At 49.8% G+C, this 27,106-nt stretch overlaps 1 protein-coding gene across 1 annotated transcript; it reads left to right on the forward strand.

Annotated features, from left to right (window-relative positions):
- Positions 1-17,528: 17,528 nt before the first annotated feature.
- On the forward strand, positions 17,529-27,044 carry Jph4 (junctophilin 4). The gene is made up of 6 exons (XM_057785701.1): positions 17,529-18,244; positions 18,778-19,327; positions 20,045-20,816; positions 23,706-23,824; positions 24,119-24,651; positions 25,536-27,044. Exons 2-6 carry the CDS (start codon positions 18,949-18,951, stop codon positions 25,617-25,619), a joined length of 1,887 nt encoding a protein of 628 aa, XP_057641684.1. The 5' UTR covers positions 17,529-18,244; positions 18,778-18,948; the 3' UTR covers positions 25,620-27,044.
- Positions 27,045-27,106: the final 62 nt, after the last annotated feature.

Here is a 27,106-nt window from a genome sequence, read left to right on the forward strand (position 1 = left end):
CGGACATCCCTCTTCACAGAGGCTTTCCTGAACCTCGGGGTGTGGCGGAGCCTCGGGAGCCCCTCTCCTGAACCTCGGGGTGTGTGGCGGAGCCTCGGGAGCCCCTCTCCTGAACCTCGGGGTGTGTGGCGGAGCCTCGGGAGCCCCTCTCCTGAACTTCGGGGTGTGTGGCGGAGCCTCGGGAACCCCTCTCCTGCCTTGCTCTTTCGTTTTCTTCATGGAACTTTTTCTCTCTCACTGACTCAATTCTCTCCCCCACAAAAATGAAAGCTCCCTCTGTTAATAATAATAACTCACACTTATTGAGCTCTTATTTTGAGCCAGTCACTGCTTTGAGTACTTTGCACGTGCAAATTCATTCAGCCTTCACCACAGTCCTGAAATACTGCACTCAAAACCAGAGGAGCAGGCTGGAGAGGTAGCTGGAAATGGAGGCTTTTTATCCCACCTGGTCCCACAACCACTTTTAAAATAATTACTCAGACACTTTCCTAATTACAAACCATTTGACCTATTGCTCAGGCTTATTACCCATCACAACTTAAATTAACCCATTCCTCTTCACCTGTATTTTGCCACAAGTCTTGTGGCTTTACCTATGCTCTAATACATCTTGCTCTGCTGGCAGCTGACTGGCATCTTCCCTGACTCTGCTCTTTTTCTCCCTGTATTTCTACTTGGATTTCTTACCTGGCTCTAGCCTGTCTTGCTATAGGCCAAATCTGCTATTTTATTAACCAATGGGAATAAAACTTACAGACAGCATACAAAATGGTTACCCCACAGCTGATAGCTCAATTGTTAAGAGCACTTGTTGTTCTGAAGGAAGACCTAGGTTCGGTTCCAAGCATCTGCATGGTAGTTCACAACTAACCGAAACTCCAGTTTGAAAGGGTCCAATGCCCCCTCCTGGCCTCCATGCACACAGCACCCATGGGAAACACAGACATACGTGCAGGCAAAAGCACTTGTATGCATAGTTTTTTTTTTTGTTTTGTTTTTTAATTTTAAAGAGCAGAGTAACTTAATCTAGCACTGAGCTATATCCCCAGATTTTAGTCCACGCTTTACAGCCAGTAAGAGACTGGTCCTTGTTGCTCTCATGTTTCTAGCATTTGTAACAGTGTCTGGATGACAGAGCACACTTGTAAATATTTGTAAACTGCTGCTTGGCTGGTTTAAAGAGAAACCTACCTTTGAGCCAAGTTGGTCAGACTCTGACCCAACGCTCTCAGATAAATGGGGCTGGCAAAGTTAAAGTTTTACATCAGAAATTCCTTGGGGTTCATCCTGTGTTCTAAAGGAACTCATGGCTCTAGAGAAAATACATATGAAGCTGCTAAAAGCAAAACAGAACAACTTCATTGCCCTGAGGTAGCCAAGGCCATCACGGAGCTGGAGCTCACTCTCTCGGGAGCTGGTAATGTAGCCCTGAGGTCTACGAAGGGTCTGAGCGGAATGGACCATTTGTACCGAGTTCTAAAGATGTGTAGAGAGCTAAGGAGGAGGATGCAACCAAGACTAAATTGTCTCCGAATATGTGTTCCATCTTCTTCAGTTATAGTTTTAGTTGTACACTTGATCAACCAAAACAAAACCTCTATTTCCCAGCCTCCCTTGCAACTAGGAATGGCAATATAGCCAAGTTCTGTATAAAATATGGAGAAGTGTGCAACTTCCTGGAAGTATTCTTTTTTTTTTAATATTTATTTATTTATTATGTGTACAGCATTCCTTCCATGTGTGCCCACAAGCCAGAAGGGGGTGCCTAGTCTCATTATAGATGGCTGTGAGCCACCATGTGGTTGCTGGGAATTGAACTCAGGACCTCTGGAAGAGCAGTCAGTGCTCTTAACCACTGAGCCATTTCTCCAGCCCCCTGGAAGTATTCTTAAATGGGAAAAGTGTACCCTTTCCTTTATTTTTTTTTATTTTATTGACTTTGTTTTGTGTCAGGCTCTCACTATATAGCCCTGACTAGCCTGGACCCCACCCTGTAGACTCATGGAGATCCCCTGAGATCCCCCTGTATCTGCTGGGATTAAAGGTGCACATACCATGTCAGGCTGCCCTTTCCTTTCTTTATCTCCCTTGACTGGCAGAATGTGATGGTACTTCCTCTTTGACCCCTAGAGAAAAACACATATTAAGGATGGTGGGTTATAATATGGCATTCTGGATTCTTTAGAATAATGAAGATGTCATATGAGACCCTCCACTGTTATATTCAAGTCTGTTACAGTAGTGTCTTGGGTTATGTCTTAGTTGGGTTTTTATTGCTGTGAAGAGACACCATAACCATGGCAACTCTTATAAAGAAAACAGTTTCAGAGGTTCAGTCCATTGTCATCATGATGGAAGGACGGCAGTGTGCGGGCAGACATGGTGCTAGAGCTAGGAGTGCTACATCTTTCAGGCAACAGGAAGTCAGCTATCACACTGAGTGAAGCTTGAGCAATAGGGACCTCAGAGCCCGCCTCCACTGTGATGCATGTCCTTCAACAAGGCCACACCTCCTAGTAGTGCCACTCCCTTTGGGGGTCATTTTCTTTCAAGCCACCACAGGTTGGATTATCAGAAGCTGAGACAAAATTTCATGTACAAGAGATTGTCTCAGTAGGGTTACTATTGCTATGACAAAATACCATGACCAAAGCAGCTTGGGAAGGAAATGGTTTATTTGGCTTACATTTCCATTTTGTTGTCCATCACTGGAGGAAGCCAGGACAGGATCTCAAACAGGGAAGGAACCTTCAGGCAGGAGCTGATGCAGAGACTATGAAGGGATGCTGTGTACTGGCTTGGTCCCCATGGCTAGCTCTGTTGCACAAATTCTAGTTGGTCTTAATAATAAAAACGCAGAGTCAGATATAAGGGTTAATGCTGAAGATCAGAGAAGCAGAGAGACCAGTCACATAGAGTTCTACCAATGCTCAGGCTGAAGGGGCGATCCTGTCTCAGACTGCATCTCCAAACTCAAACTGTCTCCACCAAACCTCAGACTGCACTGAGCCCGTCTCCTCCCACCTTATAGTCTTCTCTCCGCCCAGCCATATCACTCCTGTCTCCACCTCCCTAGTGCTGGGATTAAAGGTGTGTGATTAAAGCTTTGTGGGAGCTCTGTTTCTCTTTTAGATGGATTTAATCTTGTGAAACCCTGGGTGGCCTTGAACTAACAGAGACCCCTCTGCCTCTGTCTCCTGAGTCCTGGGATTAAACGTGTATGCCATTACTCCCTGGCCTCTAGTGGCTTAGCTCTGCACTTTGATTTTCAGGCGAGCTTTCTTTGTTAAAACATAAATAAAACATCACTATAATGTGTTGATGGTTTCGAGAGGATGTGGGGGGAGAAAACAGAATGAATATGATCATTGTTTACATGTTTGTTATTCTCAAAGAATGAAAAAATAATAGAAGCGCTAACAGTTTATTTGATTGGTTGGCTGATATGTGAGTCAAAAGATGCTCTACTATGGAGGCTAGAGCACTGACTCAGCAGTTCAGAGAGCGTGTTACTCTTCCTGTGAATCTGAGTTCGATTTCCAGCACCAACATCAGGTCAGGAAGCCCATAACCACCCACAGTTCCAGCTCCAGGGCATCCATTGCCTCTGGCTTCCTCAGGCACCTGAACATGTGGTATATATACACACATACACATTATCTAAAATAAAACAAAGTGAGTCCCAGGACAACCAGGACTGTTACACAGAGAAACCTTGTCTTAAAAAATCAAAAAATAAAAGCAAGGGGCTGAAGAGATGGCTCAGAGGTTAAGAGCACATTGGTTGCTGTTCCAGAGGTCCTGAGTACAATTCCCAGCAACCACATGGTGACTCACAACCATCTGTAATGAGGTCTGGTGTCCTCTTCTGGCATACAGACAAAATACTATATACATAATAAATAAATAAATCTTTTTTAAAAAATAAATAAATAAAAATAAAACAAATTAGGGAAATGAAGAGGCAGCTCAACAGTTGAGAGCACTGGCTGCTCTTGCAGAGGACCTGGGTTTGATTCCTAACATCCACATAGGGCTCACAAACCCCTATAACTCCAGTTTCAGGGGTTCCATCGCCCTCATCTGGTCTTACATGCATGTAGTACACAGACACACATGCCAACAAAATAAAAATAAATCTTTCAAACACAAATATATAAAATATTTTTCAAGCTGGCTGAGTGAACTGGAGTTGCCTGATTCTTTTAGCTTAACATGGATGAAAAGACTCAACAGCTCAGGGGTCTGGAACACTGGAGCCCTCTACCCTGGAGGGTCCAGAAGAGAAGACCGTCACTCTGCTTACAGCTGCTCGTGAGATGAGCAGCGGCTTGCCTGCAGGCCCCTGCCGCTGCCCTTGCCTGATGGCAGACCTTGCAGAGGGCTCTGGGACTGTCCTGGAATGGTTGGACTTAGTTGTCAACGTGACAAGATCTAGAATCACCTAGAAGACACATAGCCCCGAGGGGATGTTCAGACAAGGTTAGCCTCTGGGCATACCTGAAGGACTTTTCTTTATCGGTTAGTTATGGTCAGACAAAGCACCACCATTTCATGTACTTCCTGGACTGCATCAGAAAGAGAAAGTGAGCAGCACACAGCGTCCCTCTCCCTCTGCATCCTGACTGTGGATGAAGTGTAACTGTGTAACCAGCTGCCTCTCGCTCCTGCCTCCTTGGCTTCTCCAGGGAGCCTGCATATGGCCTGGGCTGCCCAACACACAAGAAGCATCACAAACATGCCCAGGAGCCTGATATTGGCCAAACATGGCACAAAATTAGAGTCCCAATCTCTGTGTGTCAGATACCCACAGTACTGAACTCCAGGATTATCTGGCTTTTGAGCTTCTCCACACAGTCGAAGTTATGTTTTTTTTTCATCTATACATAGATATATGTATAACATAATCTGATTCTCTCAGTTACCTGTGAAGTAAGATTGTACCCATTTTCAATGATAAGAAAACTGAGTCTTGGAGAGGTTATACAGCTTCAAAGACATGCTACAATTTGACTGAGCCTGGTTGACCTAAGCCTGCTCACATGTACTGGGAAGAAAGCCCTATGGCTTACAAGGTGCCCTAGGGACCTGTGAGAAAGCCATTGTTAAACTCAGGCCAAGCACCAAAGTTGTGCTTATAAAGACAGCCATATCAGGAAGATGGGTTGCTTGCCTACCTACAAGGTTGTTCTTGTTTCTGCCTGCTTTGAGTGACCCAGGTCCCCTGCCTTTGGGTGACCCAGGTCCCCAGCTGTGGTACCTGCTTCCCTACTACAACATATTAGTATTTCGTTAGCATGAGTGCTGTGCCAGAAAGGTTGAATCTGGCCCAGAATAGCTTCCAGAACCTGAGTCTTTCAGTGTGGGAGGCTTGTCCCTACCTGGATATATCTGGGCCTCTTTTGCCAGCTCCCATCTGTAAACAGAGAATTCTGTTCCCCCCAGTCCCCCAGTCATTCTAAACAAAGGAGATTAGATTCAGAGTTGTTTGGGGGGGAAAAAGTGGGGGTGGTGTGCTGTGAGACAATGGTCTTGTTCTCTGTCACTTGTATTGTTTTAATAAAATGCTGATTGGCCAGTAGCCAGGCAGGAAGTAGAGGTGGGGCGATGAGAACAGGAGAATTTGGGGAAGGGGAAAGACTCAGTCTGCAGTTGTCACCCAGATGCAGAGGAAGCAAGATGAGAATGCCTTCCTGATAAAAAGGTACCAAGCAACATGGCTGACACAGACAAGAATTATGGGTTAATGTAGGATGTGAGCATTAATAAGAAACCTGAGCGAATAGGCCTGGCCCACCAGTTTATAATTAATGCGGACCTCTGTGTGTTTCTTTAGGACTGAACCCCTGCGGGACCAGGCAGGACAGCAACCTCAGGCACCATCCATCAACAAGTCCCTCCCTCTGGCCCGCGCCTTGTGTTGGAGTCCAGTTTCAGGATGACCCCAAGCTCTCCTCTCCATGCCTCTGTCCCTGTTTTTTGTGTGGTAATTTGGTTGAAATAGCCCGAGCTTTGGATTTCAAAACAAATTCAGAAAAGTCAGCTTCTAATACCTACGCTCTGGCAGTACAGAGGGGTCTGGGAAGGGGATCACAGCCTGCAGTGTCATGTGACAGCCTTTAGGTTTGTGTGCATCATGGTAGCATTTGCTTGGGTTCCACATTTCAGTGGGGGAAGGACAGGACAGAAGCTCATGACCACGGGCAACATTGGATGTAGTCCAGGCAACTCCCCAGCAGCAGCTGGACCGCACACGTCTAGAGGGGAGAGTGCAAGTGCTGCCTGGGTAGTGATCCAGGAACTGCTGAAGATGGAACAAAATGAGACTGTTGGAGGATGAGCTCCCAGTGACAAAAGCCCCGAACCGCGGGAAGGGACCAGAGGGCTCCTGTCACTCATGTGTCATCTCTCTCAATGTTAACCCTGTCCAAAGTTCTTCTAAAGTTGCCCGGAGGTGGGGGGTGGAGTGGAGATGTGGCTCCACTGGGGGAAGGCTTGGCTAGAACATACTAAACCATGAATTCAATTCCTGAAACCAGGTGTCATGGTAACATCTATAATCTCAGCACTCGGAGGTGGAGGCAGGAAGCCCAGAAGTTCAAAGTCATCCTCAGCTACAGATTGAATTTGAGAACAACTTGGGCTTCCTGGAATGAAACTCTATCTCAAAAATGCTAACAATAAGGTTGGGAAGCCACAGGGCAGGGTGCTGGAGGGGGAGGGGAAAGAGGGTTATTAGGGGAGCGGGAGGGAAATGGGAGGAGGGGAGGAAGTGGAAATTTTGAATGGTATTATTTATAAAGCAATAAAAATGAATAAATAAAAATAAGGCTGGGAAGCTAGCTCAGCAATTAAGAGCACTGGCTACTTTTCCAGAGGACCAAAGTTTGGTTCCCAGTACCCTCACAGGGCTCACAACTGTCTGTAACTCCAGTGCCAGGGGATCTTATTCTGGGCTCCACAGGCATGTGGTGTACGGACATGCATACAGGCAAAACACCCAGACACACATAACAAAAGCAAAAGAAAATTTTTTTAATTGTAAAAGTACTAATAATGATAATTAATGAAGTCATTCAGGAGCCTCCTGAGGAGGAAATAATTCCACTGTTGCCAACTCTCAAGCAATCCTTCCTGTCCACAGTCTGAGGTCACCACTGTCATCGATGTCTGAAGGCCAGAAATAGAAATGAGTCACTTGGCCTCCAAATGTGCTTAATCTAATGCTGAATTTATTAAAGATGAAACAGTCCCCTTCCACAGTGGGAGCCTCACTCGGCACCAGCACGGCCGTCTGTGGAACAAGGGTCACAGCCTTCATTCTTACCATGCCCACTGTCCACTAGAAAACAAGGCCACACTGTCTCCTCGGCCTTGCCCTGAGATTTTTGTCTAGGGAGGTACAGGAATTAACAGAAAACATTAGTGCAATGTGCTCTCATCTTCCTGTGGTTTGTCAGAAGAAATTCCATGGCAGTTGAATAAGAGAAGCCCATCCCCACGGACAGGGTGGAGGTACCAGGCACACACCACGTATCTTGGGATAAATACCCAATATCACTCTGAACACTGTCAGAATAGCTCCTGCCCAGAAACGCAGGATATTGGCCAAGCAGGAAGAAAGCTGGCAAAACACCCACGTTATCAGGGGGAGAGTAAAACCAAAGTCTGGCCAATGATATGATGGACCCTGCGTCCGCATCTCCGCTGCTATGTGGTCTAGAGCAGTGGTTCTCAACCTGTGGGTCTCAACCCCTGTGGGGGTTGAATGACCCTATCACAGGGGTCGCCGAAGACCATCTAAAAACATAGATATTAGCATTACGATTCATAGCAGTAGCAAAATTATAGTTCTGAAGTAGTTATGAAAATAATTTTATGGTTGGGGGTCGCCACCACATGAGGAACTGTATGAAGGGGGTGCAGCATTAGGAAGGTTGAGAACCACTGCTCTAGAGCCTGCATCTAGAGATGCAGCAGAGCCACAAGATCACAGAAAAGCCAGCAGTCCGTGATCTTGAAGCCACGCTCACAAAGTACTGCTGCAGTTCCTGCCTAGCTACTGCTCAGGCCCAGGGAAGCTCCCAGGATCCAGAGCTGAGGAGAGGAAGACATTCCTGACTGGGTGGGTGAGAGAGCATCTTGCCTGTCCAGCTGCTGCAGCGAAAGGCTAAGGTTGGGCAGATGTGAGCAATATAAGTCTGTGATAGTGAAGAGAAAGCTAAGTGTATGATTAGAGCCCCAAGATATGCTGGTTGCCAAACCAAAGGCAAGGTTTGGGGGAATCTCCCACAAATAAGGCTGTGTGTATGTGTTGTGGCTTAACCACAGGCTTTTGTGACAAAGAAACTTCTCTGTGGACATGACTCAGCCCTTACTCCCTGGTCCTGCAGCAGCAGCCTCTCATAGAAACTTGTCAGGGATAAGGAATGTTTGGCACCCACAGTACTGGCATGAAGACATGAGGTATATTTTCTCCCGGTAGTGGCATTTATGGCCTATTAGAGAACCCTCCACCTGCGAAGCTGCCTACCACATGAAGCAAGAGTTGCCAAGTGTGAAGCCTTCTCCTATGTCCCATGAAATGGAACAGTTGGGGATCCTGGCTCCTCGGTCCTCACGGAAGAGCAAAATGGACCTCAGCCTTCTCATTCCCCGCTCTCATCCTGAATCACCTATGGGGGATGCTGGGAAGTCGGATGGAGAGTTCATGTGCTTATGCCGAGATTTCATTTTTCAAGTGGGAGGACAGAGCTGACCTCGTTATGGGAACATCCTTACTCTTCTTCAGAGGAAAATCCAGGCCAAGGGCAGCCTTGCACAGGAAGACTCAGTGTGTGAACAGTGGGACCTGAATCTATGTTTGCTCTGTCTGGAAGGAGGCATCACGTAAGGGCAAAACAAGGAAAGGGGGTACACCTACTGACCCCTGGGGCAAAAGGAGAAGCTTCCTTACCTAGAAATAGATTCCCCTGGGTTTGGATTAGTTTAAGACAAGGTCTCCTATAGCTCTCTAGCCTCCAACTCTTGAGTAGTGGAGGCCAATCTTGAGCTCCTGTTCCTCCCGCCTCCACCTCCTCAGTGCTGGGATTACAGGCATGTGTCACCATGCCGGCACTGCATTTATTCTTGGCATATCACTTCAAACAGTTGCTCCCATTTTTCTTCGAAGATGTCACTTTTCCCCCAGGTTTTTCTATTTTCATTGGCAAGTCAACAAGATGGCACTCAGTCTTAACACCTGTTTATTTTCTATCTAACAAGGAAACCCTGTGAGGAGCAGCAGGTGCTGCTGCAAAAGGTGAAATCCCCACCACCACGGGGAAAGAAGATGGGTGAGCGACGAGTCCCATGGAACATTGAAAGCTGGGATCTGAAGTCTGACTCTCATTTCCTGAAGTTTGTACCTGGATGATTGTAGTTTTTAGATTTTTTTATTTGAATGTTTTTCCTGTTATGTGTACATGAAAAGGGGTGGGGAATGCACGCAGCAGCACCTGTGTGGAGGTCAGAGGACAACTGTCAGTTCACTCCTTCAGCCTTTAGATGGCTTCCGGGAACTCGGGTGGCAGAGCGAGCCCCCTCTCCCCAGCCTTGTGTAATTGCAGAGTTAACACCAGTCCTCTTCTGGCCGCTTCCTTCACTTTATGCAGCCACCAACAGCTTTGGAGGATAATCACGATACACTGTATCTCCCTTTCACCTTTGTGTACAAATACAAACCACTCTCCCAGAATGAAAGGAAGCACTCCTGCAGGAATCGGCAGTGTTTGGGATTTTCCCTTCATTTCTGATATACTGAACCCTAGACTTGACCTCCAGGCTCTCTAGGTCCCCAGAACCTCTTTCTTCCACAAAGCAAACTTGTATTGTGGCAACTAACGCCACCTCCCACCCATGATTGCCCTGGGTGAAAGACTTAAATGGAGTCACAGTAAAGCAAGCTTTAAAACAGTATCCTGGCAGTGAGGAGCCTCCTTGGCTGCTGCCTCTGGCACTTTGCCTACCACTCAGGGCTCAAAGGTACAGGCTCTGAGATTATAGCCCGGGATCGGCCTTCCTTCACTGATGCTCCGCTACCCACCCCAGCTATTTAATTCTCCTTGGGTATATGGGTACATGGGTGAGTATCCAATCCATCCTAACCTCACTGAATGGCCCCCCCTCGTGCCACCCATCCCAGGGAAAATCCAAGCTCTTTTTTAGCTCCCCTGGATGGCAAAAAGAGTCCAGCCCCTTAGCCTGGTCACCAAGAACACCATATTCCAGACCCCTAGTTGCTTCGCAATTGCTAAAGGAAGCCAAGAGACTTGGGAGGGGGATGGGTATCAGAAAATACTGGACTGCCTGAGGCACAAAACTCCTAAAAGCTATTGTTCTCTCCCCAGAGAGCAGTTAAATGCATGCACCATTCACAAAAATTAAAAGGGTTGGTAGGAGCCATCCTTAGCTCTCTCGGCTCAGGGATGTCAAGTTAAAATTTCTGTTCTACAGTGGGCTCAGTCCCACAGAGACACGTATAAAGAGACAGCAAGATGCAGTTCTCTTGGCAGTGTGGTTTCTGCTAGCCCATCACCCTTTTCTTCTTCTTTTTTTTTTATTTTATTTTTTCTGATAAGCAGAGTCAGGGTTTATTAAAGATATTTGATACAGATTTTAGCCACTCGGGTTAGAAAGAAAGTCACTCCGAGGGACTTTTTCTCAGCCAGCTGAGAAAAACTGGTACAATCAGAGAAGGACATCTTTGCAGAACATTCTGGAACTGTGATCTGGGAAGTGGAGGTTTAGCTATGCCACCAGCCAGCAGTGGCCAGACAGGGGAACTGCAGAGTCTGGCTGCCTGCCATTCCTACCCTGTCCCAGCTGCAGAATCTCTAGCCCCATCCTGACCCCTGGTGGCTGCCTTTTAGGTGAGGCAGGGGACTTTCAGGATTCAAGCTCTTACTCTGAGCTAAGAATCATACCTACCTGGTTCTAGAACAGCAGGGAAAATAGTTCTCGCCCACCTGCATGGACCCCAGCTGGGATCCCTAAGAATGACATGTCTCCTGTGGCCTCTTCTGGAGAGTCTGCCTCACTGAGGTCATCAGACTCTTTGTCAGTAGAAGCCTGGCAGTAAAAGATGTGTGTGTGTGTGTGTGTGTGTGTGTGTGTGTGTGTCTGTGCACGTGTGTGCGTGTGCACGCATGCACGCACGTGTAAAGACATTCCAAGCATGTAAACGTATGTACGTGTGCACATACGTGTTACAATACACAGTCGGTATAGGCCAAGGTGAAGAATAATCAGACCAGCATTTTCATGCACAATTGCTGTGTGCACAAATTCACACAACCATTCTAGAAGTGTTCCTGGCAAAATAAAGCCAAACTCTTTTAAAAGGAAAAAAAAAAGGATTTCTAGCCCAGAATTCAGTAATTGTACAGTTAAGAATCGTCTTCACCGGACCGTGGTGGCACATGCCTTTAATCCCAGCACTCGGGAGGCAGAGGCAGGCGGATCTCTATGAGTTCGAGAACAGCCTGGTCTACAGAGCTAGTTCCAGGACAGCCAGGGCTGTTACACAGAGAAACCCTGTTTCAAAAAAAAAAAAAAAATCGTCTTCAAGCTGGAGTTGTATCTCAGTGGTAGAGTGCTTGCCTGGCTTGCGCATGGTTTGGGGTTCCATTTCCAGTGGGCGGGGCGGGGCGGGGGGAGGAGCAAATTCTATATAAAAGCGGGACCTGGCGGGACCTGATGGTTTGTACACGTCACTCACTGTTCAGGAAGCTGAGGCCAGTCAAGGCCAATTGAGGTACAAAGGTAGAAAACCTGCCTCAAAAATCAGCTAAACAATCAATAGACTAGGGTAACATATATCTGAAATCTGAAATCAGAGAAAACAAAATTAAGCAAGAGTAATTGCTTGCCAAAGTAAACTGTTGATGCCATTGGTGGGGGGAATTCCTGGAAGTTCCTTCCTTCATTTGTGTTCCCGGTGTGTGTTTGAAGTTTGCCGTGACAGTGCCTGTGAGAAGGCTCAGCAGGTAGAAGCGTTTGTCACGCACGCACGAACGCACGCACGCACGCCTAAGGGCTGGAGGTGGAGTTTGTGCCCTGAACCTACAGTGGAAAGAAAATCGACTCCACAGAGTTGTCTTCTAACCTTCAGAAGTGCCAGGCATGACGCACGCATTCACATACACACAATAACAAATAAATTTAATTTTTTTTTAATTTCCATGGTAAAATGTTTAAAGAAATTGTCACAAGTGGAAAGATTTCTATACAAACATTAACTTTGGGTTTTTTGTTTGTTTTGTTGGGGTTTTTTGGGGGGGTGGGTTGTCGTCATCTGTTTTTGAGACAGTCTCTGTATGTAGTCCTGGCTGTCCTGGAATTTACTAGTAGACCAGATGCACCTTGAACTCAGAGATGCACCTCTGCCTCTCGAATGCCGGGACTGAAGATGTGTGCCACCACACCCAGCTCATATTTGCACGTTTCTACTATTAAAAACTAATATGGAACCAGATATGATGTGCACACCTTTGATCACAGCACTTGGGAGGCAGAGGCAAGCGGATCTTTGTGAGTTCAAGGACAGCCAGAGTTACATAGTGAGACCCTTTCTCGAAAAACCACAAAAGAAGAAAGAAAGAAATTGCAAATTGTGTAAAAATGCTCTTCTACGATAGGCCAGCAAGCTTGAGCATACCCAGTCAGAGACTGGCAGCCATTCAAGATTCAAGGACATTTTAATGACAGAAAAAAAAAATGTTTATAGTGTAAAGACGAGTGAACAAATATGATACAAGCTTTTAAACATAACACAACAAACTGTTAGATAAAAGTTATAGAGAAGATTTTTCAAATACACTAAAGGGGGCTGAAGAGACGGCTCAACAGTAAAGAAGAGCACTGGCTGCTCTTCCAGAAGATCTGGGTTCAATTCTCAGCTCACAGCCATCTGTAACTCCAGTTGAAAGGAATGCAATGCCCTTTTCTGGCCTTTTTGGATACTGCATGCTTCTGGTGCGCAGGCACATTCAGCAAGCATTCATACACACAAAGTAAAAACAAATAGAATCTCAAAAGAAAATACATTAAGGAGCTTATTATACAAGGAGTCTACGGGAGTTCTTATTTTCTTCTACAATGGAGGTCCTTACTTTCCCAAATGCATTTGTAAAAGCCCGGATAATTTTGTCAACTTGACAGGATTTAGAATGGCCAAGGAAGCACACCTCTGGGTGTGTCTGTGTATGAAGAGGGAGGGCCCACTCTGAGCGCAGTGGTACCACATCCAGGCTTGTGTTGGAGGGAGGAAGGGACCTGAGCAGCCTCAGTTGGTCATTTTCTCTGCATCCCAGCTAATCCTAGAGAGGGATTACCAGCGTCCTCGCGCTCTGCCGGCATGCCTTCCCCACAGTGGTGGACTTGCACCCTCAGACCATGACGCAGGAAAAAAACCCTTCTTCCATTACATACGTTGTCTTAGCAATGAGGAACACACATACTAACTCGGGAACCTGACATGCACTAGATTCCGAGGGCTTCTGCATATTAGCATATTCAATAACACCTAGACCCTGATTCAGTCCTATAAAAATGAAACAATGCCAAGTTCGTTTTCAAACCACTATTTGTTGGGCATTTAGCATGCCCTGGGAGGGCACTATACTAAATGGGTCTATCTCCACATAGTATCATACATACTGTTTATATACCGTCATTTCAACCCTCGCTAAACCGCAACATCCCCACTTTAGAGGCCAGCTGTAGCTCAGAAACACCAGGTAAAGTGCTCGGCTTTGTTTCTGAAGCCCAGCTCTGGCTCCCAGCCTAACTGCTCAGTTACCATTGGTGTGAGGATTGGATGAGCTAATGCGGATGAAGTGCCAAGCCTAGAACCTGGCTCCAGCTCACACTGGTTCCTTCTCCGTGACACTTTCACATTTGTAAACTGTGACAAAGCAAGCCAGTTCACTCTCTGGGAGGAAAAAAAAAAAAAAAACAATAAAAATAACAAGTGTCCCTGTTCTGAAAGAGTTGACTGCAGTGACAGGCCATAAGGCTAGCTCCCTCAGGGAAACAGGGGGGTGGGGAGCAGGACTGTGTGTCCCATACATTTCAGGGTATCCCTTCCCAGATTTTCCCAGGACTTCACCAAATACTGTACCTTAATTTGTACCTCAGAATAGGTTTGCGGCTACCCTGTCAACAAGGCCTTGTTCCCAACCTCTACTTACCCCTGACGCCTTTTCTCCAGCAGGAAAGGGAACAGGTAGAATCTAGAGGAGTCAAAGCACGAAGATTTGCAGCTCAAGAACAGACTGAGTGAGACCCAGTCAAAAAATAAATTTAAAACAAAACAAGATCTGAAGGAATGTGTCTTTGATCCCAGCATCTGAGAGGCTATGCAGAGGATGCATCCCATATTTGAGGACAGTCTGAGCTTCAGAGTGAGACCCTATTTCACCAAGTGGGAAGGAGGGAGAGGAGGGAAGAGAAGGAGGGAGGAGGGGAGGGGGAGCAAAAAAACCTCATGGGTAAAATCGTACATTTGGCCACTAACAATGCAACAAAAGATAGATAGATAGATAGATAGATAGATAGATAGATAGATAGATAGATAGATAGATAGATGATAGATGGATGGATAGATAGATAGATAGATAGATGATAGATAGAGATAGATAGATAATAGATAGATAGATAGATAGATAGATAGATAGATAGATAGATAGATAGATAGATAGATAGATAGAGGCAGAGAGATAGCTCAACAGTTAAGAGCATTGGCTGCTCTTCCAGAGGATCCAGGTTTGATTTCCAGCACCCACATAGCAGCTCACAGCTGTCTGTAATTCCACTGCCAGGGGATACAAACCAATGCCTTCTTCTGGCCTCCATGGGCACATGGTGCACAGACATACATTCACACAAGACACCCATACACATAAAATAATCAAAGTTTAAAAACTAAATAACAAAGTACAGCTCCCCTTTTCTCAGGGAGAGGGGGAAGCTTTGAAAGAAGACGCTGTGGAGAAAGGACTGAAAATCTAGCGTAGGCAGTGCCGCTGTGCCCGCCTCGGAACCCCCTTGTGTCGGATTAAATTCCTCTTTCCTGGGGAGAAAACCTAAATTGGGTTCCATCTCTAAGTCCTCCTCCCACCCTACGGACTTGCCATGGTCCTCACTACACTAGATGTTCTTGTCAGCTGTTTCCTCCTCTAACTGAAGGAGTCTACAGCACAGATCACTGGCTCGCTAGCCCCTAGACATGAGCCTCCTAGTGCATGGTAAATATGTAGATACTTAATGAGAAATGAATGAATGAATGAATGAATGAATGAATGAACTCCCCACTGATTATCATGTGCCAAGAGGACCTATAGCTGCCCTGTGTTTTCTCATTGTTGTTATTGTTTGGTTTGGGTGCTGAGAATAAACTCTGGGCCTTGTTCATGTGAGGCACAAGCTCTACTACTAAGCCAGCACCCCCACTACCTGCTACTGCCCTGTTTTGTTCTCTTTAAAGATGTGGTAACTACTGGGTGTGGTGTCATTGCGTGTAATCCCAGCACTCAGGAGGCTGGAGCAGGAGAATAACGAATGCTATGGATCTGGGCTGTATAATGAGACCCTATCTCAAAAAACAAAAAAAAATAATCAAGAGTTTTCCCTTCCCTGGAGGCTTAAACTTTTAGAGAAACACAGTCAGGGAAATGGCTCAGCAGCTTGCCACACGATTGACTGATTGATTGATTGATTGATTGATTGATTCATTGATTCTACAACCTGAGTTCAAGCCATGGAACCAAAGTAAAATCAGACGCAATGACCCTCATCTACAAGCCTAAGGTTCCTCAGAGGGAGGCAGAGGCGGGAAAATCCATTGAAGGCTCTGGACAGCTAGTACACTGCAGAGTAGAAACAAGAGCTGTCTCAACAAACAGAAGACAGTGACTTCCGAAGAACTTGTTCTCTGATATCTCTCTCTCTCTCTCTCTCTCTCTCTCTCTCTCTCTCTCACACACGCACACGCACACGCACACGCACACACACACACACACAGACACCACATAAAATACATAAGAAAAACACAATGCATGTTGGGCAGTGGTGGAGCACGCCTTTAATCCCAGCACTCAGGAGCCAGAGGCAGGTGGTTTTCTGTAAGTTCGAGTCCACACTGGTTTTCAGAGTGAGTTCCAAGACATCCAGAACTGTTTCACAAATAAATAAATAAATAATAAGAATCCTGTCTCGGAAAAACAAACAAATCACAATGCAAAAAGGGAAATCCCTATTTATTCCAATCTTTGCACTCTTTATTTTACCCAGCGTAACCCTTGACCTTAGGGGATATCCTCAAGCACAGATTCCTGGGAGACACTGAAAGGCTCAAATAATCCCGAGCTAGCTAGAGTCCAGTGATGGAGCCCATGCTTTCTGGAAGACCCGGGATTCAATTCCCAGCACCAAGAAAAAGAAACAGCTCAAGTCTGGAGTTCCGATTCTAGCTCTGCCACCTCTGCTGGGTGGTCCCTGGTGAGTGACTTCTTCTCTTGGGCGTTAGTCCTCTTTATATAAAGGTGTGGGCCTGGGAGTGGACAACAGGGACCAAACCCTATGGGAAAAGAAAAACAATTGCATACTGACTGGACAGTGCCTCCTTCCCTAAAATGCCTAAGGGCAGGCATAGAACTGGAGACAGCCTGGGGAAGCTGAGGAGGGAGGGAAAGGAGCACGTGCCTGCAGACTGTCAGTACCAGTTTGGTCTAGTTATACCGTCACTCTGATGAGTGGACAGGGAAGGGGGTGATAGGCTGAAGGGCCACAGCGAGAGCCTGCTCAAGCACCTATGTATCCTCACTTCTATGCTGCGAAATAGAAGACTCCAGAGCCCCAAGATGTTGATGGCCTCCTCAAACTTGACCCCCCCCCCGCCCACTAAAATATCGACACTTCCTTCAGAGGAACAACCAGACAGAAACAGTTGGTGAAGACAGAGGATAGTGTGTATTCGCGTAGCCAGGCTTCCTGGCAGGGCCCCGTTTCAAGCTGCCTCAGAAACCGTGAGAGGGTGGGCGCAACCTTGAAGAGGAATTTGAGATGCATGGACAGAGGTATCCATATCCAAGCTCAAGTGCTTCCTGGCTTGGGGCCAAGCAGCTGGCCGGTTCATCCCTCTCTCCAGGGTCCCCACAAACACCACTTCCGGGCCTCCTGCCTCAGTCTGGGCTCTTCCTGCCTGGATGGATTTCTATTCCCATGCTGCCCTTTCTCTGCAGAGCTTTCTCCCTCCCATCCCAACCCTGATTCCGCTCGCTGTCGTCGGCTCCCTATCTGTTTCTGTTCCCCTCCATTCGTCCTCCCCTTCTTCTCTCCCTAGCCATCTCTCATCGGCACTGGACTAGGTCTCCCATGCCTGGTGTATTCCCCCATCTCCCCTCCCCGCCTTATCACCCCTGCACCACATTCTTTATATCCCTCTCGCCCTCCCGGTCTCCCCAGCATCTCTCCTCCCCCACCTGGCTCTGGCCTCCCCCTGCCTCCCCATCTGAAGCGCCGACTCCTCCCCCTAGCTCCTTTCCCCTCCCCTCCGCCTCACTCCACTCCTTGCCTGCATGCCAGGGTTTCTTTCCACCGTGGGGGTCTCGGAGCCTCCCATTCTCCTCTCCACCTGCCTTCTTCCTCACCTCAGGGGTAGTGAGCCCCCATTTTTTTCTGCCTCGGCATCCTCTCTCCACCCCCACCCCCCATCATTGCCACTGACTCTTCTCCCCACCCTCTCCGCTCCGCGCCTCTCTGCCCCTTTAAATCTGCCTGGCCCAGCCTCCCCCTTGATGCTTTGGAGCAAACATTGATTTGTGCTGGGATGGAATTGGAATTTTGATTTTTTTTCTCCCTCTCTCAACCATAAGAAGAAAAAAATAAAAACACCCCCTCTTGCTAGCCCCCTCCTCTTCCCCATCCAGCTCCCAGCTCCTCTTTGCTGTCTCCGTTCAAGGCAGATATTCCCCCTACGTTCACTCTCACCCCCACCCTGCCACTACCTCACCCCCAACACTAGCCTGCACCTTCAGCCGAAGAAAGAGGGGACTCTCCCAAAGCTCCCCCACCTTCCTTCTCTGGTGGTGGCAGTCTTTCCGGAAGGGAAGGGGGTTTGGCTTGTCCGGGTGAGGTGTGAGTGGAGGGACCCTGCCATGGAAACTGCGCCCGGGAGGCAGCCTGAGCCCCAGCCCACATGGTGAGTAACCTGTCCCCTCCCTTTCGCCAGTCTGCCCACCCCTACCCTCACCGTCCGCCCCCCCATCCCCATTCTACCATCGGCCCACCTGGGTCCGGATTTCCAGATACATTTTTACCTCCGCCTCCCCCGCACCCGGGTTTGCTAGCGAAGCCAAAGGATCAAGGCAGAGGGGTCCATATAGCCAAGGAAAGCAGGTGTCTGAAGACCCTACCCAGGCCCCTCCCAAGTCCCCCACCTCCAACTGCCATCCACACACCACACTCCGGGGTTCTAGGTTGAAGAAGTAGGGCTCGGGATCGGGGCTGGGACCCCAAGTCCCGGGAGGCACCCTCTACAAGTTGGGAGGGATGGGAAAGCCCCCTTGCCTTCACGGCTTGGGAGCTGCTGAAAGATGCTGCCCGGGGGGATGGGAGGAGGGCTGGAGGGCGGTGCTGATGCCCTAGAGCCACCGGCAGGGGAGCGGCAGGCAAAGAAGGGGACCTCGTTCTCCACTTGCCTCGCTCTCTACTTGCACCCCTCTTTCTCCGCAGCCATTCAGGATGAGGGTCCGGCCCTGCCTGCCCGCGCTGGGGCCCCTCCGCCCAGCCCCGGTCTAACTGCCCCCGCCCCCAGGCCTCGCACGGCCCCCAGGCCCCCAGCCGGCTCTCCAGCCCCAGGATGCGCTGAGTCGCCGGGGGGCTGAGGCCGCGCCAACTACATGCATGTCCCCCGGGGGCAAGTTCGACTTTGACGACGGGGGCTGCTACGTGGGGGGCTGGGAGGCGGGGCGGGCACATGGCTACGGCGTGTGCACCGGGCCCGGCGCCCAGGGAGAGTACAGCGGCTGCTGGGCGCACGGCTTCGAGTCGTTGGGTGTCTTCACGGGGCCCGGCGGACACAGCTACCAGGGCCACTGGCAGCAGGGCAAGCGCGAAGGGCTGGGCGTGGAGCGCAAGAGCCGCTGGACCTACCGCGGCGAGTGGCTGGGCGGGCTGAAGGGGCGCAGCGGCGTGTGGGAGAGCGTGTCCGGCCTGCGCTACGCCGGGCTCTGGAAGGACGGCTTCCAGGACGGCTACGGCACCGAGACCTACTCCGACGGAGGTGCGGGGCCCGGCCCACTACTGTCTGCCCGTCCGCGTGCGCCTCCCGCCGGCCTGCGGCGCGTGTGCCTTCCCCAGCCTTCCGCCCTCCACGCCCTGCTATTCCCTTCCTCCATCCTCCATCCCTAGCCATATGCGTGCGGTGCGCCAGCCTTCTGTTTCCAGTGTTCCCGTGTGTCCCTCACACCACACCATCCCCCCAGCCCCCATCTTCCTGCCTCTCCCATCACCACCAAAGTCATACTTCCTCATTTGACAGTCTCCTGCATGCTTCTCCCTCACCCCAATCTTCCTGCCCCTTCCACTTACCCTCTCTACCTGCCTGACCCCTCTCCACCTTACGTGTTCTTCCAGTCGGTTTATGCTCTGCCGTCCTGTTTGTCTGTCACGTGCCATTTTTTTACACACCACCACCTGTCAGCCTGTGCATCACAGCCTCTGGGCCACCTGTCCTTCATACACTCCAGCCTGCTGGTTTCTCTGCCTTTCCCCAGTCCACTGACACTGCCAAAAATCCACGTATTTTATGCTACCTACATGTCTTCATCTGCTCTTCCACACTTACCAAACGAAGCCTGGCCTGTCCCTTCCCAGACCTCCACGCTAACTACTTCCCTTTCACTTGTCGCTTGGGCTTCCAAGGGCTTTGGGACCACGGATTGCTGGGTCTGGGAGCCCAGTGAAGTGTTCTGACTCTTTAACTCCTATACATCCACAGGCACCTACCAAGGCCAGTGGCAGGCCGGGAAGCGCCACGGCTACGGGGTGCGCCAGAGTGTACCCTACCACCAGGCGGCGCTTCTGCGCTCACCCCGCCGCACCTCCCTGGACTCGGGCCACAGCGACCCCCCGACGCCACCTCCGCCCCTACCCCTACCAGGAGATGAAGGAGGCAGCCCAGCCTCCGGCTCTCGAGGTGGCTTCGTGCTGGCAGGGCCAGGGGACGCCGATGGGGCGTCCTCCCGTAAGCGCATTCCAGCAGCAGGTGGATTCTTCCGCCGGTCACTGCTGCTCAGCGGGCTCCGGGCTGGTGGGCGCCGCAGCTCCCTGGGCAGCAAGAGGGGGTCTCTACGCAGCGAGGTGAGCAGCGAAGTTGGCAGTACAGGACCCCCGGGCTCTGAGGCCAGCGGGCCCCCTATCCCAGCGCCACCTGCCCTCATCGAGGGCTCAGCCACTGAGGTGTACGCTGGTGAGTGGCGTGCAGACCGGCGCAGTGGCTATGGAGTGAGCCAGAGATCCAACGGGCTGCGCTATGAAGGCGAGTGGCTGGGCAACCGAAGGCACGGTTATGGACGCACCACCCGGCCCGATGGCTCCCGTGAGGAGGGCAAGTACAAGCGCAACCGGCTGGTGCACGGGGGACGTGTCCGCAGCCTCCTGCCTCTAGCCCTTAGACGGGGCAAAGTCAAGGAGAAGGTGGACAGGGCTGTCGAAGGTGCCCGTCGAGCTGTGAGTGCTGCCCGCCAGCGCCAGGAAATCGCTGCTGCCAGGTGGGCATCTGGTGCATAGATCAAAGCGGGGTTTTAAGAGGAGAGGACCCTCTGGGTGCTATGCTTAAAAGAGAGCTAAAAGCCAAGGCCTACAGCCTGGTGGGGAAGCATGAGCAGGCCTATGGAGTTGGCATGTTTAAACCTGAGGCTGTAGGTGGATGTGGGTGTAACTTTGGGTGGCTGAGTGTTGGAGGGAGGTAGTAAGACTGCTCCCCAGTGTATTTTGTGGAGACGTATGCCTTTGTTGTAGCTGGGACAGTGGACACTGTTTTGTGCAGGCCCTGAAACCTCCCTGGTCTTACTCTTGCTCAGCTCACCCAGCCTTCAGGCCTCAGGCTGGGAGCATCCATCCTGGACAGAACACCCTGGTCCCTTCCTCACTAGCTCCCAGGCTGACTTTATTTCAGCCTTGGCCCTGGCGGAGGTCTAGTTTTTACAGCTGAAATCTATTGTCTACCAGCTTGTCTTTCTCTGCCTCCTTCTGCTTCGGTTTGAAGGAAGGAGTCTTGCCTCTAAAGAAGACTTTTCTTTCAGTAATCAGAGTACATTTCCATGCATCAGAGCTTTGTTATCTAAAGCAGTAATGACCAAGAAGAATATAACATAAGCCGCCTGTGGTGGCACACGCCTTTAATCCCAGTGTTCAGGAAACAGAGGCAGGTGGATCTCTGAGTTTGAGGCTGGTCTTCAGAGAACAGAACAGCCAGGCCTACACAAAGAGACCCTGTCTCAAAAAGAAAAAAGATTTAAAAGAGACAAGTTACAAGTTAAGTAAATTTTAATAATATATTTGTATTTAAGCCTTATTTCAAAAAATTTTATCCTTTAACCAATTATAATTTACATTCCTTCTGGATTCTTTAAAATGTTGCATTTATTTTTCGCTTACAGCACATCAGTTCTGTTTGAGACCAGTCACATTTTGAGTGCTTAATAGTTCTATGGATTCTGACCACCGAATTAGATAACACAGACCTAAGAATAACCAAAATTCATTTGGAATGAAACTCAGAGACCCTTGCTTTACATGGCTCACACCCATTTGAGTTTGTATGTAATTGTTTCCTTTAAAGGGAACGAGGATACTTCAGAGGGCCAATGATCAGGATATGCCCAAATATGTATCAATGAATTTTTGAATTATGTAATGGGCAGGTTGTCGTTGATGTGCACATGTGTGAATATGATTAAGTATGAACGTGTGTGAACATCCTGAAAAGATGACTAGGACAGAGAATATGCATCTGTAGATGTGTCTGAGCGTATGGGTACTGGAACCTAGGGCCGTAAGCGAGGGCAGAAGGACATCAGAGCATCAGGAAGCATTTTGGGCTCGGTAGGGTGGAGGCATGTGCAGGGGGAAAAAACTGATCTCACTAACTAGAAGATCAGGCAGTGGGAAGAAGCTGGCTGGTCTCCCCAGCAACAGGCCTGGCAACCCTGATTGGCTGCTGGCTGCCATGGTAACAGTAGAGCCTCAGCAGCAGGTACATCTGCCAGGTAGCTTGAGTCTGGCCTGATGCCTGAGCATAGACGAAGTCTACTGCCAAGACTTGATAATCCACACCCTCCATGTCAAAAGCCACAGGTTTTCGTCATGTTTGTGGCCATCAACGTAACTCAGTCCAACCCAAGGGTGAATCTCAGAGCCGCTCAGAACCCAGCTCAGTTCCAGGACAGGGTTAGTCATAAACATGCTCCAAACCCCGAATACAACAGGGTTATCATGTCCCTCCCAGTAGGCTCTGAAGTCCTAAGCCCAGCAGCTTTGAAGGAGAGAAGCTGACTATATACCCAACGTACACAGTAGGAAGTTCACCTAGAAGTATAGTGAACGCCACCAACCACCAGACACAAACTTCCTTTCTTGGATGGTTTTTAAGAAGGCCCATGACCAAAAAGAGTCAGACCCATAGCAAGTTTATCTGGTCATTTCTGCTCCTTTGTGCCTCACTTCAGTCCAGACTCTAAACCACCCAACAGCAGAGGGTGGAATGGAGGGGAGACTTGAGGAAGCATCTGAAAACAGAGAACTGAGAAGTAGTGATGGAGCGAGGGCTGACAATAAAGTGAACTGAGCGCAAGGAGGAGCAGGCTAGGACAGCAAGTGGGGCACAGAAGGAGACTGGATTTACATGGGCAGAACTGCGAAAGTGAGACAGCGGGTACACTGGCAGGGAAAGGCGATCCGGCTGTGAGAGAGAGTTCTAGATCTCAGAGATGCACTGGGGTGGGCAGAGGCAGCATGGGGAACAGAGGAGAAGGCTGTGACAACACATTAGGCCAAATGAAAGCAAGATGAAAACTTTCCCTGCCGGGAAATCAAGACAGGCGGAAGTAGGGTTAAATAAAGAGGCTTACAGTGGGAAATGGAAAGAGACAAAAGGGCGTTTGAGCTAGGTGGGGGACATCATCACTATTAGAGAAGGATAAGGGTACCGGACAGTGCCTTACACCCACAGAAAAGTGTTTGACCCTAGGGGGCAGGAGGGATTGGTAGGATCCAGAGGCAACAGGGCTGCAGAGCAGTTGCCAAAAAAAGCACAGGCTCATTAAGTAGGAGCAGGCCAGTGGTGGATAACAGAGCTGGGAAGAGGGGAGCTGGCCCTGCAGCTGGAAGAGTGAAGTGTTACTACAGGACCTAAGGGTAGAAGGGCGTGCGAGGAGAGGGTGTGATGACAGAATACAGCCCGGGACTAAGCCTAGAAACCAGTCGAGGAGCTGTCCTGGCCCGCAGCCGGCTTTGTGCAGAGACATGAGGACTCCAGAGATAGCTCAAATCAGGCAGAGGTGATATGGTCGGGAGAGGGGAAGGGGCTGGAGCATCAGAGCATGGATAAAGTGATGTGGCTGGAAGTCAGACAAGTCCCTGTCCCTGGGACCCAACAGGGCAGCAGACGCCCTCCTAAAAGCAGTGGCAGCCAGCAGCGTCGCGGAGAAGGCTGTGGAGGCAGCGCGAATGGCCAAACTGATAGCCCAAGACCTACAACCCATGTTAGAGGCCCCAGGTGAGGTGTGGGTATCCTGCGGGAGGGGAGAGTTCCTTGGGGAGCTGGAGAGGCACTTGTGGGTGGGGGACACGGAGATCTGGGGGTGGAAAAGACAAAGGGATGGAGGGTGTCTTGGAGGTGGAACTGAGCATGTATGAGGCAAGGTAATGGAAGGTTTGGGGTCTGGGGATGAGAAACTCTGAGCCTGGAGGTAACCAGAACCCTGGAAGGTGCTAATCAAGGAATCAAGCTGCAAGTGTCTCTGGCTCCTGGCCAGTTAAACCCCACTGATTCCTAGCTGTTCCTGCACAGGCCGCAGACCCAGACATGATTCGGGCGGTTCTGACACAGAGCCTTTGGATGAGGACAGCCCTGGGGTATACGAGAACGGACTGACCCCCTCAGAGGGCTCTCCGGAACTGCCCAGCAGCCCCGCCCACTCCCACCAACCTTGGCGAGCCCCTGCCTGCCGGAGCCCACTGCCTCCTAGAGGGGACTGGGGTCCCTTCTCCAGTCCTAAAGCTTGGCCCGAGGAGTGGGGAGGTCCTGGGGAGCAGGCAGAAGAACTAGCCGGCTATGAGGCTGAGGATGAAGCCGGAATGCAGGGTCCAGGACCCAGAGATGGTTCCCCACTTCTCGGAGGCTGCAGTGACAGTTCAGGAAGCCTTCGAGAGGAGGAGGGGGAAGATGAAGAGTCCTTGCCCCAACTGAGGGCCCCAGAAGGCTCAGAGTCTGAGCCTGCCACCACACCAGTTTTGAGGGGCCTGTCTTCAAGGGGTCCTGATGCTGGGTGCCTGATGGAAGAGCTTGAGGAGCCTGCTGCCACCGAGAGGCCTGCCCAGCCGGTGAGCCCCCCTTTATGCCCTCTTAGTTGCAAAGCCCTGCCTCTCACCCCTTCCAGACTTATGTATAATCCCCCTGAGGGACTTCAGTTTCCCTCAGCTTTCTCTCTGCCTGGCCAGTCTTGGACCATATCCCACTTTAAAAAAAAAAAAAAAGAGGGGGTAACTTTCCAGCTCACAGGAACCTTGGAGACCTTCAAGTCCAGCCTTCTCAGGGGGCAGTTAGGAAACTGACCCCAGGCACTTAAGTAACCTACCCCTAGCTACAGACTAAGAATTAGTGGTAGACTCAGACCACTTTTTCCTGCTCTCCTTCCATATGATTTCCAGCCCCGGTTTCCTGCTCCACCCCCACCCCCACCTCCATACTTTCTCTCTTTGGTGCCCAGAAATAGGAAAAAATTGTTCCTCCCAACCCTCACTCACCCTCCCTCTCCTGGGAAGAAGGGAATGGGGGGGAGAGGCAGAAAATCGGGAGAGGCGGAGAGTTTCTCCAGAACCCTCTGCTCTGATTGGATTCCAGGCCTTCTCCCATCTCCTAGCAACCACATCTTCCCTCTGCCTTACTGCAGTACTGGCTGCTGCTGCCAATGTCTGCTACTAAGGCCAGGCACCTTCTGCTTTGCCCACATGATGTGCTGAGGATGGGGGAGAGTGGTGGTGGGTGGGAGGAGGCAGTGCTGTCTCTCTTCAGAGTGTGAGGCCAGGGCCCTGTGTAGGAAGAAGGGAGGTGCTTCATGATCTGAAATGAGGGTGGACTCTTCCACTCCTACCTGTGCAGGGAGGATTCTGGGACCCTTCGGTTTTGTTACTAAAGCCAGGACAGGGAGGTGGGACCTAGCACTTGGCTTCAAGGACTGAACCCACTTCACCCTCTGTCTCTTTAGGGAGCTGCCAACCCCCTGGTGGTGGGAGCCGTGGCCTTGCTGGACCTCAGCCTGGCGTTCCTGTTCTCCCAGCTGCTCACCTGAGGTGACATCCTGGCCTCCTGGCTTTGGCTGCCTGCCTCTCCACCCACTTTGACCTGCCTTTTTCTCTTTCCCCTCCTACTCTGTGTTCTCTCTCTCTTTCCTTTTTTCCTGTGCCCCTTTCTTTTTGTCTCTTGCTTCTCCGTTCCCTCTCTTCTTTGAGATGGTCTCACTTATTCTGGACCTGTCTCTGATCTTCCTTGTTTTCTCTCCCACCCAACCCCTTCTCTCTCTAGATTGTTTACATATGAAGGGCTGTTCTCCCTCAGAGCTGCAGAGTTGGCTCTCTTCTCTGAGATACACAAATCTAAGTCAGACCATTGCCCCCATATCCTCCCCAACCTTTTCTTTAAGTCAAAACTTCACCAAGGGTGGGGGTTTGGTATCCTGAGGAGTCTCCTGGAATCTGAGTGGAGAGGAGAAAGAAAACAAGAGGTGACTGAACGCCAGACAAGGCACTGGCTGAGTCACTTGGGGCCTACTGGCCGAAATGGAAAACTGCAAGAAGAGAAGCCTCCACTCAGACCTTCCAGAACCCAGCTAAGTTCTTGCCTAACTTGATCCTTGCCCCAGGGAGAAAAGGGGAGTGAGCTACAGGAAACTCCCTCAATGCTCCCTCTCCGTTCCTCCTCAGCCAGTCCCTCTTCCAACCCCCAAGGATGGCATGTCATGCCAAGAGCAATGTGAAAAGCAACAACAACAACAAAAAAAACCATTTGGTGCACCCAGCCCACTCCTCTCAGAGTCTGTCACTCACCTCTCTACCCGTTTCTGCCCCCTAAAATTTATTTGGTTGGTCTGGACTCACTTGTGGCCTTTGATTAAACTCCCAAGGGGCCTGAAGAAGGCACTTCTGCAGAGGGTTAGAGGCACTAGAGCAAGCGAGGACTCTGCTCCTCAGTTCTGGCAGTTGTGGGGAGCACTTCTGGAGGCTGGAGACAAGTAAGATAAGAGCCAAAGGGCAGCAGAAGCTGCAACAAGTCTAGCCGTTCCCACCCCATCACCTCAGAGTCCTGTGAGGTGGGAAAACAAGACAGCCAAAGGAAGCTGATGTCTCCCACACTCCCCAGGCAGGGCAGAGGTGGACGGCAACCCCAGGTGAGAAGTGGGTGAAGAGCCCTGTTTGAGAAATGGCTGATCCCTCTGGGGACAGAAAGCTCTACACGAGGGAACGGTAGAGCCCAGGGGAACTTTCCTTCCCTGCATGAGGCAGAGGCAAGCTGCCTGCCAACCCCTTCCTCAAGGAATGGCCTTGCCCAGGAATGCCCACGACACACTCTCTTCTTATTTTTCTAGCCAACCTCTGTTTACTCCTTGGCCTGCCTTCCTCTTTCCTCCCTTCTCAACCTTTACTTCTGGTTTCTCTTTCATGGAATTTGGGATTGACGTTATACAACCGTGCCGCCAACACCAAGTCTTGCAGGAAAAAAAAAATACAAAGAAATTTAACAAAAAAAAAAGTATATTAATAAAAAAGTTCCAAAAAGGGG

This window comes from Chionomys nivalis, chromosome 12 (genome assembly GCF_950005125.1).
Source record: "Chionomys nivalis chromosome 12, mChiNiv1.1, whole genome shotgun sequence".
NCBI lineage: Eukaryota > Metazoa > Chordata > Mammalia > Rodentia > Cricetidae > Chionomys > Chionomys nivalis.

Bases quoted from the DNA above. Each gene is read 5' to 3' on its own strand.
- Jph4 (XM_057785701.1), top strand. From the start codon at position 18,949: ATGTCCCCCGGGGGCAAGTTCGACTTTGACGACGGGGGCTGCTACGTG. The intron at 23,825-24,118 runs GTGAGGTGTGGG...GTTCCTGCACAG, and splicing joins ACCCATGTTAGAGGCCCCAG to GCCGCAGACCCAGACATGAT. The intron at 24,652-25,535 runs GTGAGCCCCCCT...CTGTCTCTTTAG, and splicing joins CCGAGAGGCCTGCCCAGCCG to GGAGCTGCCAACCCCCTGGT.